General features: G+C 52.9%; 2 protein-coding genes across 2 annotated transcripts in view; one reads left to right on the top strand and one right to left on the bottom strand.

Annotated features, from left to right (window-relative positions):
• The window catches only part of TRIM45 (tripartite motif containing 45), a 37,048-nt gene extending 35,773 nt beyond the window's left edge, over positions 1 to 1,275 (top strand). The window contains exon 6 of the mRNA XM_083171460.1: positions 10 to 1,275. Coding sequence (XP_083027586.1) covers positions 10 to 155 — 146 coding nt within the window. The 3' untranslated portion in view covers positions 156 to 1,275. The remainder of the gene's footprint in view (positions 1 to 9) is intronic.
• A 1,157-nt stretch (positions 1,276 to 2,432) lies between these two features.
• TTF2 (transcription termination factor 2) overlaps positions 2,433 to 16,395 on the bottom strand; it is a 116,668-nt gene continuing 102,705 nt past the window's right edge. The window contains 6 exon segments of the mRNA XM_083171459.1: positions 2,433 to 2,752; positions 5,259 to 5,333; positions 5,545 to 5,627; positions 13,188 to 13,341; positions 14,006 to 14,064; positions 16,036 to 16,206. Coding sequence (XP_083027585.1) covers positions 2,608 to 2,752; positions 5,259 to 5,333; positions 5,545 to 5,627; positions 13,188 to 13,341; positions 14,006 to 14,064; positions 16,036 to 16,206 — 687 coding nt within the window. The 3' untranslated portion in view covers positions 2,433 to 2,607.

Raw genomic sequence — 16,395 nt, 5'->3', positions numbered from 1 at the left:
CTCCTCTAGGTGGGTACCAGGGCTGTGGACATGGTCACAAGGGTCATCCTGGTCACCACCACTGGTCGTGCTGTGGGTCCACATCGGAGACGTCGGAGTGCAGCGGGGTGAAGGACTCAGCCCCCCGTAATCTACTTAGAACTGTGGCTTTGTGATGCAGCCTCCTGAGCTGGGGGCACTAGCACACGCTGGGGCGCAAGGACATTCAGCACCCTGGGCAAACTGCCAGCTTACTGTTCCCACCACCCAAACACCAATACCGACTATCCAGAACCTCAGGGGAACGGGTGGAGGTGGCAACTTACAAGTTCCTCACCTGCCGTTTGCATTAAATTCCACATGGACGCCTCTCTGAGTCCTCCTTTATTTTGTGAAAGATTCAGGGGCACCCCCAAGATTCTGGCTCCCCTCAGTATCTGCCTTATGGTAGAGCCAGTCTTGCTGGGACCACTGATCCTGGGGTCATAGTTGGCGTGACTGGTGTCTGCTCTCAAGTGATGTGATTTGTGATGAACAAAGTCCTCCAACTCTGGAATCCCAGAACAAATAGGAATGTGATGTACAACTCAGGGAACACAAGACTCATTTCAGATGTGGCCCCTGTGTCATTGAATCGTGCATTATATATGTGGCCCTTGGTAATTTTCTCCATGTTCAGGTCGCACATGATTGCTGCATTATCCCCCATACTGCCCCTGCTCCTACCCATATACTGTAATCAGGAGACACAGCTGCATATGGACATGATGCACAGATCCTCCAGTTGTGCGCACTCATTGCAGCAGTCCCACATGCACAACTTAGGGTCAGATTCCGTATGGCAAGTAACTGGGTCTGCATCGTACCCTGCTAGGCAATATTGTTTCTGTGCAGGGTAAATACTGGCTGCTTTATACTTACACTGTCAAATATAGAAATATTGCTCCTTAACGGAGCTGGGGGTGTACCTGCACAATTAAATTGTTACTGATTTTTTTGAAGAAAATCCCCATAATTGTTCATCGATCAATGGGGGTGCAGTTACCAACAGTCAATGGTTTGACTATGGATCAACGAGGAAGAGAAAAGGGACTGTTGTTTGGGAACGCACTGAACACAAGATATATGTAAAATTTAACTTTTAATGTTATATATAAAAATACTCCCTTATTATATATACTGTATATACTGTAATGGGAGGCAGCAGTGAAATTGAGAGGTTAAAATCATACAAACATACAAATACACACAGATGGTGTATTGGTGATCAAGTGGAAGAATAAAGGTGGTGCTTTAAAACGGTACAATTATTAAATGTCTAATTTAATTCAGCACGATGCGATATGTGAGAGGGTTTGTAAATTAAATGTAGAGAGTTTTGGATAGGTGGTAAATTTAATTAACTCAACAGTGTGTTCCCTTATTGGAGAACACTATTGGGATCTATGTAGTTTGCTTTGTATTTATTTAGGGGGAATTTATTATCCTCAAGTGCACATGAATTGGTCCTAAAGCAAATCGCTATTTACCAGGTGTACATGGATAGATATCTCTTGTTATATGATTTCGATACAACAGGTATATCTGGATTCTAGTACATTGATATAGGTGGCAACAAATCAAATGACTAAATATATCTCCCAAATTGCCATCTATTATATATATATATATATATATACTATTATTTCAATATACACCTGTATTATATAGGTCCCAGGGGATCAGCAGGTTTTTACTGCACTCTGTTGGATAGGTTCTAATTCAAGTCAATATCACCTATAAATACATTTAGCAGTCTTTGCTGCCCTCTGCTGGAGAAACACTGCAGAAATGACAGCAAATTACGCCTAGTAGTATTTTCATTGTAGCATCATCATTTTGACTGATTGACATTCAGTTAAATAACGCCAACACGTGTTTTACTGCTCACGCAGCTTTGTCAAGGCCTATTACAGATTATATAACAGGTCCCTATTGTACTATATATGGGTAGACGCTCCAGCACATGGGAGACAAGGAGCCGCTGCTATCCCCCAACACCTCTCTCAGGTATAATGCACTTCCCCTATTGGATACAATATGGATAATAGACATCTTTGTGGAATGTAAAACCACAGGACTGGGAGCAGAGAGGTTCCATACAGGTCTACCATCTGAGGTGACTTCTAACATCCAGTGCTTGGCAGTTTATAACACACGTTTTACTAATGACATTGTGGGAAGGGTACGTGTCCCAAGCTTAAGGCTGCAGACATAATGAATAACATGGGTCCAGGTGTTGCTGGTGTGTGGAGTCCTTACATGTAGGAGACAATGGGGGACACAGAGCCCAGTGGGAGCAGATCATCGCCTCTCGTACATATATTACTATGATCCTATGTTTCAGCAGAGCTGGATTATACTGCACTGTAGCGCCAGCCTCTGCTGTATGGTGCTGATAAAATAACGGGAGATTGTACAAAATACACGCAGCTTTATTACACAACACACAGAACAAACATATATAAGAAAATACACATAAATAAACAGGGAAGGATCAGTACTCCCCGGCGGTAACAGTGTTTTATTCACCAGTAATTCTGGAAATCAGGGCATAGCAGATAACCTGGCAGGCAGACGGGGACTCGCTTACATCCCAAACAGCAGCCGCAGGTCGGCGAGGGTGAGTTTGGTGAACGTGCTGCCGTTTCCAGACAGAACCTTCTTGGCCAAATCTTTTTTTCTATCTTGGAGTTGAGTGATCTTCTCCTCCACCGTCCCCTGGCACACAAACCTGGGGGCAAGACATCGCTGGTGATCAGTATACGCGCACATAACTAACTCAGGCGCAGGTCAGCAGCCGGTGATCAGTATACGCGCACATAACTAACTCAGGAGCAGGACAGTCCCCGGTGATCAGTATACATGCACATAACTAACTGCACATGACTAACTCATATGCAGGACAGTCGCCAGTGATCAGTATACGCGCACATAACTAACTCAGGAGCAGGACAGTCCCCGGTGATCAGTATCCGAGCACATAACTAACTCAGGAGCAGGACAGACGCCAGTGATCAGTATACGTGCACATGACTAACTCAGGAGCAGGACAGTTGCTGGTGATCAGTATACGCGCACATAACTAACTCAGGCGCAGGACAGTCACCGATGATCAGTCTACGGGCACATAACTAACTCAGGTGCAGGACAGTCACCAGTGATCAGTATACGCGCACATAACTAACTGCACATGACTAACTCATATGCAGGACAGTCGCCGGTGATCAGTATACGCACACATAACTAACTCAGGCGCAGGACAGTCGCCGGTGATCAGTCTACGGGCACATAACTAACTGCACATGACTAACTCAGGAGCAGGACAGTCGCCGGTGATCAGTATACGCGCACATAACTAACTCAGGCGCAGGACAGTCGCCGGTGATCAGTCTACGGGCACATAACTAACTGCACATGACTAACTCAGGAGCAGGACAGTCGCCGGTGATCAATATACATGCACATGACTAACTCAGGTGCAGGACAGTCCCCAGAGATCAGTATACGCGCACATAATTAACTGCACATGACTAACTCATATGCAGGACAGTCGCCAGTGATCAGTATACGCGCACATAACTAACTGTACATAACTAACTCAGATGCAGGACAGTCGCCGGTAATCAGTATACGCGCACATAACTAACTCAGGCGCAGGACAGTCGCCGGTGATCCGTCTACGGGCACATAACTAACTACACATGACTAACTCAGGCGCAGGACAGTTGCCGGTGATCAGTATACGTGCACATGACTAACTCAGGCGCAGGACAGTCCCCAGAGATCAGTATACGTGCACATAACTAACTCAGATGCATGACAGTCACCATAGATCAGTATACGCGCACATAACTAACTCAGATGCATGACAGTCGCCAGAGATCAGTATACGCGCACATAACTAACTCAGGCGCAGGACAGTCGCTGGTGATCAGTATACGTGCACATGACTAACTCAGGCGCATGACAGTCGCCAGAGATCAGTATACGCACACATAACTAACTCAGATGCATGACAGTCGCCAGAGATCAGTATACGCACACATGACTAACTCAGGCGCATGACAGTCGCCAGAGATCAGTATACGCACACATAACTAACTCAGATGCATGACAGTCGCCAGAGATCAGTATACGCGCACATAACTAACTCAGATGCATGACAGTCGCCAGAGATCAGTATACGCGCACATAACTAACTCAGGTGCATGACAGTCGCCAGAGATCAGTATACGCGCACATAACTAACTCAGGTGCAGGACAGTCGCTGGTGATCAGTATACGTGCACATAACTAACTCAGGAGCAGGACAGTTGCCGGTGATCAGTATACGTGCACATGACTAACTCAGGCCCAGGACAGTCCCCAGAGATCAGTATACGCGCACATAACTAACTCAGGCGCAGGACAGTCGCTGGTGATCAGTATACGCGCACATAACTAACTCAGGCGCAGAACAGTCGCTGGTGATCAGTATACGTGCACATAACTAACTGCACATGACTAACTCAGATGCATGACAGTCGCCAGAGATCAGTATATGCGCACATAACTAACTCAGATGCAGAACAGTTGCCGGTGATCAGTATACGCGCACATAACTAACTGCACATGACTAACTCAGGAGCAGGACAGTCCCCGGTGATCAGTATACATGCACATGACTAACTCAGATGCAGAACAGTTGCCGGTGATCAGTATCCGAGCACATGACTAACTCAGGAGCAGGACAGTTGCCGGTGATCAGTATACGTGCACATAACTAACTCAGGCGCAGGACAGTCGCTGGAGATCAGTATACGTGCACATAACTAACTCAGATGCAGGACAGTCGCTGGAGATCAGTATACGCGCACATAACCAACTCAGGCGCAGGTCAGTCCCCGGTGATCAGTATACGCGCACATAACTAACTGCACATGACTAACTCATATGCAGGACAGTCGCCAGTGATCAGTATACGCGCACATAACTAACTGCACATGACTAACTCAGGCGCAGGTCAGTCCCCGGTGATCAGTATACGCGCACATAAATAATGTGTAATGTTCTCTTATATAAGTGGGGGTACTGACTGGATTAATGTTATTAGGGAGATGTGGGGTCACCTTCAGAGCCCAGCAGCGCGAAAGGTGTCTGACAATAAGCCCCACCAGTAACACTAACGAGCTACACTAACAAGCCCCAGCAGTGGCTCCTCCCACCAGCAGAATGATGTAAGAGCCCAACATTCTCACCGATGTATGACCACATCCTTGTGCTGTCCCACTCGGTAGATCCGGTCACAAGCCTGATCCTCCAGCGCCGGATTCCTGGGGGACGAGAATCATTCTGTTATAGCGATTTATCAGGAGGAGAACAGGTACAAATGGGGAGGGAAGCACGCCCGGGTGGTGGAGTCATCGCCTCGTGTACACTGCGTGCGCCAATGACTTACATAGGCTGCAACTAACCCCACCACCGCGTACTACCACGCCATGACAAGCAATCACATGGGGGAGACTGGGAGAAGCCGGCCATTACCAGTGCATGTCCAACAAGAACAGATGGTTTCCGCCAACCAAGTTCAAACCAACGCCACCAGCACAGAGGGAGACGAGCATGACCTGGAAGAGAGGAACAGAGCACAAGGCATTACCAGATGCAGCTCCCATACAGCCAGGGAGCTCCGCAGACTCCTCCACACTCCCTGTTATTACATGGGAGGGAAGGTGCACCCGTGGGGGAGGGGAGCCGGGGGCTGGTGGAAGGTGCCCTCGTGGGAGGGGAGCCTGGAGGGGGGGGGGGGGGGGGGGCCTCATAGAATGTGACGGCAGATAAGAACCATTTGGCCCATCTAGTCTGCCCCTTCAACCCTTTATAATCCTTATTTCTTTGTAAGGATATTGATATGCCTATCCCAAGCATGTTTACATTGTTCTACTGTCTTAGCCTCTACCACCTCTGATGGGAGGCTATTCCACTTATCCACTACCCTTTCTGTGAAGTAATTATTTCTAACATTTCCCCTGAACCTACCTCCCTCCAGCTTCAGTGCATGTCCTCGTGTTCTGCTGCTCCTCTTCCTGTGACTAATGTCTCCCACCTGTACCTTCCTCCCTCTAGTGTCAGTGCGTGTCCTCGTGTTCTGCTGCTCCTCTTCCTGTGACTAATGTCTCCCACCTGTACCTTCCTCCCTCTAGTATCAGTGCATGTCCTCGTGTTCTGCTGCTCCTCTTCCTGTGAAGAATGTCTCCCACCTGTACCTTCCTCCCTCTAGTGTCAGTGCGTGTCCTCGTGTTCTGCTGCTCCTCTTCCTGTGACTAATGTCTCCCACCTGTACCTTCCTCCCTCTAGTGTCAGTGCGTGTCCTCGTGTTCTGCTGCTCCTCTTCCTGTGACTAATGTCTCCCACCTGTACCTTCCTCCCTCTAGTGTCAGTGCGTGTCCTCGTGTTCTGCTGCTCCTCTTCCTGTGACTAATGTCTCCCACCTGTACCTTCCTCCCCCTAGTGTCAGTGCATGTCCCCGTGTTCTGTTGCTCCTCTTCCTGTGAAGAATGTCTCCCACCTGTACCTTCCTCCCTCTAGTGTCAGTGCATGTCCTCGTGTTCTGCTGCTCCTCTTCCTGTGACTAATGTCTCCCACCTGTACCTTCCTCCCTCTAGTGTCAGTGCGTGTCCTCGTGTTCTGCTGCTCCTCTTCCTGTGACTAATGTCTCCCACTTGTACCTTCCTCCCTCTAGTGTCAGTGCATGTCCTCGTGTTCTGCTGCTCCTCTTCCTGTGAAGAATGTCTCCCACCTGTACCTTCCTCCCTCTAGTGTCAGTGCGTGTCCTCGTGTTCTGCTGCTCCTCTTCCTGTGACTAATGTCTCCCACCTGTACCTTCCTCCCTCTAGTGTCAGTGCGTGTCCTCGTGTTCTGCTGCTCCTCTTCCTGTGACTAATGTCTCCCACCTGTACCTTCCTCCCTCTAGTGTCAGTGCGTGTCCTCGTGTTCTGCTGCTCCTCTTCCTGTGACTAATGTCTCCCACCTGTACCTTCCTCCCTCTAGTGTCAGTGCGTGTCCTCGTGTTCTGCTGCTCCTCTTCCTGTGACTAATGTCTCCCACCTGTACCTTCCTCCCCCTAGTGTCAGTGCATGTCCCCGTGTTCTGTTGCTCCTCTTCCTGTGAAGAATGTCTCCCACCTGTACCTTCCTCCCTCTAGTGTCAGTGCATGTCCTCGTGTTCTGCTGCTCCTCTTCCTGTGACTAATGTCTCCCACCTGTACCTTCCTCCCTCTAGTGTCAGTGCGTGTCCTCGTGTTCTGCTGCTCCTCTTCCTGTGACTAATGTCTCCCACTTGTACCTTCCTCCCTCTAGTGTCAGTGCATGTCCTCGTGTTCTGCTGCTCCTCTTCCTGTGAAGAATGTCTCCCACCTGTACCTTCCTCCCTCTAGTGTCAGTGCGTGTCCTCGTGTTCTGCTGCTCCTCTTCCTGTGACTAATGTCTCCCACCTGTACCTTCCTCCCTCTAGTGTCAGTGCGTGTCCTCGTGTTCTGCTGCTCCTCTTCCTGTGACTAATGTCTCCCACCTGTACCTTCCTCCCCCTAGTGTCAGTGCATGTCCCCGTGTTCTGCTGCTCCTCTTCCTGTGACTAATGTCTCCCACCTGTACCTTCCTCCCTCTAGTGTCAGTGCGTGTCCTCGTGTTCTGCTGCTCCTCTTCCTGTGACTAATGTCTCCCACTTGTACCTTCCTCCCTCTAGTGTCAGTGCATGTCCTCGTGTTCTGCTGCTCCTCTTCCTGTGAAGAATGTCTCCCACCTGTACCTTCCTCCCTCTAGTGTCAGTGCATGTCCTCGTGTTCTGCTGCTCCTCTTCCTGTGACTAATGTCTCCCACCTGTACCTTCCTCCCTCTAGTGTCAGTGCGTGTCCTCGTGTTCTGCTGCTCCTCTTCCTGTGACTAATGTCTCCCACCTGTACCTTCCTCCCCCTAGTGTCAGTGCATGTCCCCGTGTTCTGTTGCTCCTCTTCCTGTGAAGAATGTCTCCCACTTGTACCTTCCTCCCTCTAGTGTCAGTGCATGTCCTCGTGTTCTGCTGCTCCTCTTCCTGTGAAGAATGTCTCCCACCTGTACCTTCCTCCCTCTAGTGTCAGTGCATGTCCTCGTGTTCTGTGTCTCCTCTTCCTGTGAAGAATGTCTCCCACCTGTACCTTCCTCCCCTAGTGTCAGTGCGTGTCCTCGTGTTCTGCTGCTCCTCATCCTGTGAAGAATGTCTCCCACCTGTACCTTCCTCCCCCTAGTGTCAGTGCATGTCCTCGTGTTCTGCTGCTCCTCTTCCTGTGACTAATGTCTCCCACCTGTACCTTCCTCCCCCTAGTGTCAGTGCATGTCCTCGTGTTCTGCTGCTCCTCTTCCTGTGACTAATGTCTCCCACCTGTACCTTCCTCCCTCTAGTGTCAGTGCGTGTCCTCGTGTTCTGCTGCTCCTCTTCCTGTGAAGAATGTCTCCCACCTGTACCTTCCTCCCCCTAGTGTCAGTGCGTGTCCTCGTGTTCTGCTGCTCCTCTTCCTGTGAAGAATGTCTCCCACCTGTACCTTCCTCTAGTGTCAGTGCGTGTCCTCGTGTTCTGCTGCTCCTCTTCCTGTGAAGAATGTCTCCCACCTGTACCTTCCTCCCCCCAGTGTCAGTGCATGTCCTCGTGTTCTGCTGCTCCTCTTCCTGTGAAGAATGTCTCCCACCTGTACCTTCCTCCCTCTAGTGTCAGTGCATGTCCTCGTGTTCTGTGTCTCCTCTTCCTGTGAAGAATGTCTCCCACCTGTACCTTCCTCCCTCTAGTGTCAGTGCATGTCCTCGTGTTCTGCTGCTCCTCTTCCTGTGACTAATGTCTCCCACCTGTACCTTCCTCCCTCTAGTGTCAGTGCATGTCCTCGTGTTCTGCTGCTCCTCTTCCTGTGACTAATGTCTCCCACCTGTACCTTCCTCCCCCTAGTGTCAGTGCATGTCCTCGTGTTCTGCTGCTCCTCTTCCTGTGACTAATGTCTCCCACCTGTACCTTCCTCCCTCTAGTGTCAGTGCATGTCCTCGTGTTCTGTTGCTCCTCTTCCTGTGAAGAATGTCTCCCACCTGTACCTTGTTAAAGCCCTTGATATATGTGAAAGTTTCTATCATGTCCCCCCTTTCCCTTCTCTGCTCTAAAGTATACATATTAAGATCTTTTAGTCTTTCCTGGTACGTTTTGTGATGTAGGCCATGCACCATTTTCGTTGACCTTCTTTGTACAGTCTCTAATGTATTTATATCCTTCTGGAGATATGGCCTCCAGAACTGAACACAATACTCTAGGTGAGGTTGTACCAATGACCTATACAGTAGCATTATTACTTCTTTCTACTGCTGATACCTCTCCCTATGCAACCAAGCATCTGACTTGCCTTCTTCATTGCTTTGTTACATTGCCTCCCTGCTTTTATGTCCCCTGAAATAGTGACACCTAGATCCCTCTCTTCCTCAGTAGTTTCCATTATAGTGCCATTTATACTATATTGAGCCTTTGTGTTTTTGAGACCCAAGTGCATGATTTTGCATTTTTAGCATTAAACTGTAGTTGCCATGCTCTTGACCAATTCTAAAGTTTACTTAGATCCTCAGTCATTTGATTTACCCCTCCTGGTGGGTCTACTCTGTTGCATACCTTTGTGTCATCTGCAAAAAGGCACATTTTCCCTTCAATACCATTTGCAATGTCCCTAACAAAGATATTAAAGAGCACTGGTCCAAGTACAGATCCCTGGGGTACTCCACTGGTAACATGTCCCTCCATAGAATGCACTCCATTTACTACAACTGTCTGTTTCCTATCTAAGTTTATTTAGCAGCCTGCGATGCGGGACAGTGTCAAATGCCTTACTAAAGTCTAGATATGCCACATGTACAGCCCCCCTTCATCTATTATTTTGGTCACAGAGTCAAAAAAGTCAATACGATTTGTTTGGCATGATCTCCCTGTAGTAAAACCATGATGTTTTGGATCCTGTAAGTTGTTTAATTTAAGATATTCCACTATTCTTTCTTTTAATAGTGTTTCCATTAATTTCCCTACTACTGATGTAAGGCTCACTGGTCTGTAGTTACTTGCTTCTTCTTTGCTTCCGCTTTTGTGCAGTGGAACTACATTTGCTCTTCTCCAGTCCTCTGGAACTGCACCTGTATCTAGTGACTGGTTAAATAAATCTGTTAATGTTGCTACCAACACATATTTTAGTATCCTTGGATGCACTCCGTCTGGCCCCATTGATTTATCCATTTTCAGTCTTCAGAGTTCTGTTAGGACTTTCTCCCTAGTAAATGTACTTCCATCTACCTTATTTCCCTTCCCTTCTCCTTCTATAGTGAATATGGAGCAAAAGTAATTATTTAGATGATCTGCAATTGCCTTGTCTCCCTCCACCAAATTCTCAGTGTCTGTCCGCAGTCTTATTATTCCTCCATTTGATTTTCTCCTTTCACTTATATACTTAAAAAACCGTTTTGTTTCCTTATCTACTGACTGAGCCATTTTCTCCTCAGCTTGTGCCTTGGCACGCCTGATCACTTTCTTAGCCTCCTTGCGCCCTCGTGGGAAGCCCGGGGGGGGGGGGGAGGGGGGCACTGTACACACCTGTGGGGGAGGGGTGTGCAGAACACAGACCCCAGTGTAATGTAGAACACTGTACACACCTGTGGGGGAAGGGTGTGCGGAACACACACACCCCAGTGTAATGCAGAGCACTGTACACAGCTGTGGGGGAGGGGAGGGGTGTGCAGAACACACAGACCCCAGCGTAATGCAGAGCACTGTACACACCTGTGGGGGAGGGGAGGGGTGTGCAGAACACACAGACCCCAGCGTAATGCAGAGCACTGTACACACCTGTGGGGGAGGGGAGGGGTGTGCAGAACACAGACCCCAGCGTAATGCAGAGCACTGTACACACCTGTGGGGGAGGGGTGTGCAGAACACACAGACCCCAGCGTAATGCAGAGCACTGTACACACCTGTGGGGGAGGGGAGGTGCAGAACACACAGACCCCAGCGTAATGCAGAGCACTGTACACACCTGTGGGGGAGGGGAGGTGCAGAACACACAGACCCCAGCGTAATGCAGAGCACTGTACACACCTGTGGGGGAGGGGAGGTGCAGAACACACAGACCCCAGCGTAATGCAGAGCACTGTACACACCTGTGGGGGAGGGGAGGTGCAGAACACACAGACCCCAGCGTAATGCAGAGCACTGTACACACCTGTGGGGGAGGGGTGTGCGGAACACACAGACCCCAGTGTAATGCAGAGCACTGTACACACCTGTGGGGGAGGGGAGGTGCAGAACACACAGACCCCCAGCTTAATGCAGAGCACTGTACACACCTGTGGGGGAGGGGAGGGGTGTGCAGAACACACAGACCCCAGCGTAATGCAGAGCACTGTACACACCTGTGGGGGAGGGGAGGTGCAGAACACACAGACCCCAGCGTAATGCAGAGCACTGTACACACCTGTGGGGGAGGGGTGTGCAGAACACACAGACCCCAGCGTAATGCAGAGCACTGTACACACCTGTGGGGGAGGTGCAGAACACACAGACCCCAGCGTAATGCAGAGCACTGTACACACCTGTGGGGGAGGGGTGTGCAGAACACACAGACCCCAGCGTAATGCAGAGCACTGTACACACCTGTGGGGGAGGTGCAGAACACACAGACCCCAGCGTAATGCAGAGCACTGTACACACCTGTGGGGGAGGGGAGGTGCGGAATACACAGACCCCAGCGTAATGCAGAACACTGTACACACCTGTGGGGGAGGGGTGTGCAGAACACACAGACCCCAGCGTAATGCAGAGCACTGTACACACCTGTGGGGGAGGGGTGTGCAGAACACACAGACCCCAGCGTAATGCAGAACACTGTACACACCTGTGGGGGAGGGGAGGGGAGGTGCAGAACACACAGACCCCAGCGTAATGCAGAGCACTGTACACACCTGTGGGGGAGGGGAGGTGCAGAACACACAGACCCCAGCGTAATGCAGAGCACTGTACACACCTGTGGGGGAGGGGAGGTGCAGAACACACAGACCCCAGCGTAATGCAGAGCACTGTACATACCTGTGGGGGAGGGGAGGTGCAGAACACACAGACCCCAGTGTAATGCAGAGCACTGTACACACCTGTGGGGGAGGGGTGTGCAGAACACACAGACCCCAGCGTAATGCAGAACAGTGTACACACCTGTGGGGGAGGGGAGGGGAGGTGCAGAACACACAGACCCCAGCGTAATGCAGAGCACTGTACACACCTGTGGGGGAGGGGAGGTGCAGAACACACAGACCCCAGCGTAATGCAGAGCACTGTACACACCTGTGGGGGAGGGGTGTGCAGAACACACAGACCCCAGCGTAATGCAGAGCACTGTACACACCTGTGGGGGAGGGGTGTGCAGAACACACAGACCCCAGCGTAATGCAGAGCACTGTACACACCTGTGGGGGAGGGGTGTGCAGAACACACAGACCCCAGTGTAATGCAGAGCACTGTACACACCTGTGGGGGAGGGGAGGTGCAGAACACACAGACCCCAGTGTAATGCAGAGCACTGTACACACCTGTGGGGGAGGTGCAGAACACACAGACCCCAGCGTAATGCAGAGCACTGTACACACACCTGTGGGGGAGGGGAGGTGCAGAACACACAGACCCCAGCGTAATGCAGAGCACTGTACACACCTGTGGGGGAGGGGTGTGCAGAACACACAGACCCCAGCGTAATGCAGAGCACTGTACACACACCTGTGGGGGAGGGGTGTGCAGAACACACAGACCCCAGTGTAATGCAGAGCACTGTACACACCTGTGGGGGAGGGGTGTGCAGAACACACAGACCCCAGCGTAATGCAGAGCACTGTACACACACCTGTGGGGGAGGGGAGGTGCAGAACACACAGACCCCAGCGTAATGCAGAGCACTGTACACACACCTGTGGGGGAGGGGAGGTGCAGAACACACAGACCCCAGCGTAATGCAGAGCACTGTACACACACCTGTGGGGGAGGGGAGGTGCAGAACACACAGACCCCAGCGTAATGCAGAGCACTGTACACACCTGTGGGGGAGGGGAGGGGTGTGCAGAACACACAGACCCCAGCGTAATGCAGAGCACTGTACACACCTGGGGGCCTCTAGCGTTGATATTAAACTCTTCTACAACATCCATCCGCTGTTTGGGATTGACGGAGCCGTCTATAGTGGCGTAGGAGAGTCCGATGCGCTTTAGATGCGCAGCCACAATCTTCAGCATGCCGGTCCACTGAGACACGATGACGCTGGGAACGATACACGGGAATAAAGTGACCATTAACCCCCGGACACAGGGACATAGACCCGGCACGTCTACCCTCCCCCCCCGCAGCAACACCACACCCGGCACGTCTACCCCCCCCCCCCCCCCCACCCGCAGCAACATCCACACCTGGCACGTCTACCCCCCCCCCCCCCCAGCAGCAACATCCACACCTGGCACGTCTCCCCCCCCCCCCCCCCCCCCCCCAGCAGCACCACCACACCTGGCACGTCTCCCCCCCCCCCCCAGCACCACCACACCCGGGACGTCTTCCCCCGCAGCAACACCACACTGGGCACGTCTCCCCCCCCCCCCCAGCACCACCACACCCGGGACGTCTTCCCCCGCAGCAACACCACACTGGGCACGTCTCCCCCCCACAGCAACACCACACCGGGCACGTCTCCCTCACCTCCCCCCCCACAGCAACACCACCACCACACCGGGCACGTCTCCCCCCCCCCCCCCCCCCCCCCCAACACCACACCAGGCACGTCCCCCCCCCCCCCCCCCCCCCCTCGCATCACCACACCTGGCACGTCTCCCCTATAGCAACATCACACACCGGCCTGGTTACTGCAGATAAGTTATGTAACCCAGGAGCCTCTGCTCAGTGACCAGCACTGGAAGCGCACACTGCTCCTCACCTCTTCTGGGGCTCAGATGTACCGCTTATGGCTTTCAGCTCCGAGATAAGAGACTCGATCTGGGGAGAGACAGACTGTTATATAGACAGAGAGACACAGGGTTTTCTATATAGAGACAGACTGTTATATAGACAGAGAGACACAGGGTTTTCTATATAGAGACAGACTGTTATATAGACAGAGAGACACAGGGTTTTCTATATAGAGACAGACCGTTATATAGACAGAGAGACACAGGGTTTTCTACATAGAACATTCTATACAGACAGTTACTGTTAAATATCTATTGCACCACACTCACACACTGCCTCCCTGCACCAGCACCTTCCCCCCCCCACACCTTCCCCCGCACATATGCCCCCCTACACCAGCACACCGCCCCCCTGCACCAACACATCCCCCGCACACCGCCCCCCTGCACCAACACATCCCCCCACACACCGCCCCCTGCACCAACACATTCCCCCGCACACCGCCCCCCTGCACCAACACATTCCCCCGCACACCGCCCCCCTGCACCAACACATTCCCCCGCACACCACCGCCCCCCTGCACCAACACATTCCCCCGCACACCACCCCCCTGCACCAACACATTCCCCCGCACACCACCACCCCCCTGCACCAACACATTTCCCCGCACACATGCCCCCCTGCACCAACACATTCCCCCGCACACATGCCCCCCTGCGCCAACACATTCCCCACACACATGCCCCCCTGCGCCAACACATCCCCCCCCGCACACATGCCCCCCTGCGCCAACACATCCCCCCCGCACACCGCCCCCCTGCGCCAACACATTCCCCCGCACACCGCCCCCCTGCACCAACACATTCCCCCGCACACCACCGCCCCCCTGCACCAACACATTCCCCCGCACACCACCGCCCCCCTGCACCAACACATTCCCCCGCACACCACCCCCCTGCACCAACACATTCCCCCGCACACCACCACCCCCCTGCACCAACACATTCCCCCGCACACATGCCCCCCTGCACCAACACATTCCCCCGCACACATGCCCCCCTGCGCCAACACATTCCCCCACACACATGCCCCCCTGCGCCAACACATCCCCCCCCGCACACATGCCCCCCTGCGCCAACACATCCCCCCCGCACACCGCCCCCCTGCACCAACACATCCCCCCGCACACCGCCCCCCTGTACCAACACATCCCCCCCGCACACCGCCCCCCCTGCACCAACACATCCCCCCGCACACCGCCCCCCTGCACCAACACATCCCCCGCACACCGCCCCCCTGCACCAACACATCCCCCCACACACCGCCCCCCTGCACCAACACATCCCCCGCACACCGCCCCCCTGCACCAACACATTCCCCCGCACACCTCCCCCCTGCACCAACACATCCCCCGCACACCGCCCCCCTGCACCAACACATCCCCCGCACACCGCCCCCCTGCACCAACACATTCCCCCGCACACCGCCCCCCTGCACCAACACATTCCCCCGCACACCTCCCCCCTGCACCAACACATTCCCCCGCACACATGCCCCCCTGCACCAACACATTACCCCCCCCGCACCAGCACATTTCCCTACACATCACCCCCCCGCACCAGCACATCCCCCGCACACCACCCCCCTACACTAGCACACCACCCCCCTACACTAGCACACCACCCCCCTACACTAGCACACCACCCCCCTGCACAAAAACATTCCCCCGCACAACACCCCCCTGCACCAACACATCAGCCCCCCCACACTCCCAAGCATACCGCCCCCCTGCACACTGCCCCCCTACACAAGCACACCACCCCCACCCCTGGCACCCCCCCTCCCCCACCAACCCCCCTGCACCAGCACCTTCCCCCAGCACATCCCCCCACCACCAGCACATCCACCCCCCCCCCCCACCAGCACGTACCATACATGGAACCCAAACCTTTAACAGACATTTCTCCAATTTTCACACAGGGACACGCGCACACGTGGGCGCGGGGACACACACACACACACACGAACACGTGGGGACACACATGAACACACACACACCTTGGTGCTTTGGCTCTCACTCTCAAACAGCGCAGCCTGGAACTTTGTCCCATTCAGGGAGACGGAGGATTTGGGGTCGGAGGTCTCCAGGTGACACAGGGACAGGGCGTTCAGCTGCTCCTCCAGCGTCAGGCTCAGACCCTCTGTTTTCAGCTCCTGTTGGTCCAGCGTCTGTGGGGAGAGAGTCACAGTGTCTCACTGTCATGTGTGACATAACACGGGGCTCTCTGGTACATGTAGTGCATCCGAGAGATGTAGAGGATGTAACGAGATTTAGGTCTTACCTGGAAAATCTCTTTCTTCGAGGATGTCAGGGGCCACACGCTTTACAATGGGTAGTGGAGTGGGAGAGAGCACCAG

Source organism: Crinia signifera, chromosome 2, assembly GCF_055691185.1.
Source record: "Crinia signifera chromosome 2, ASM5569118v1, whole genome shotgun sequence".
NCBI lineage: Eukaryota > Metazoa > Chordata > Amphibia > Anura > Myobatrachidae > Crinia > Crinia signifera.
Note: the sequence above shows the minus strand (reverse complement) of the source record. Positions and strands in the feature narration are given on the sequence as shown.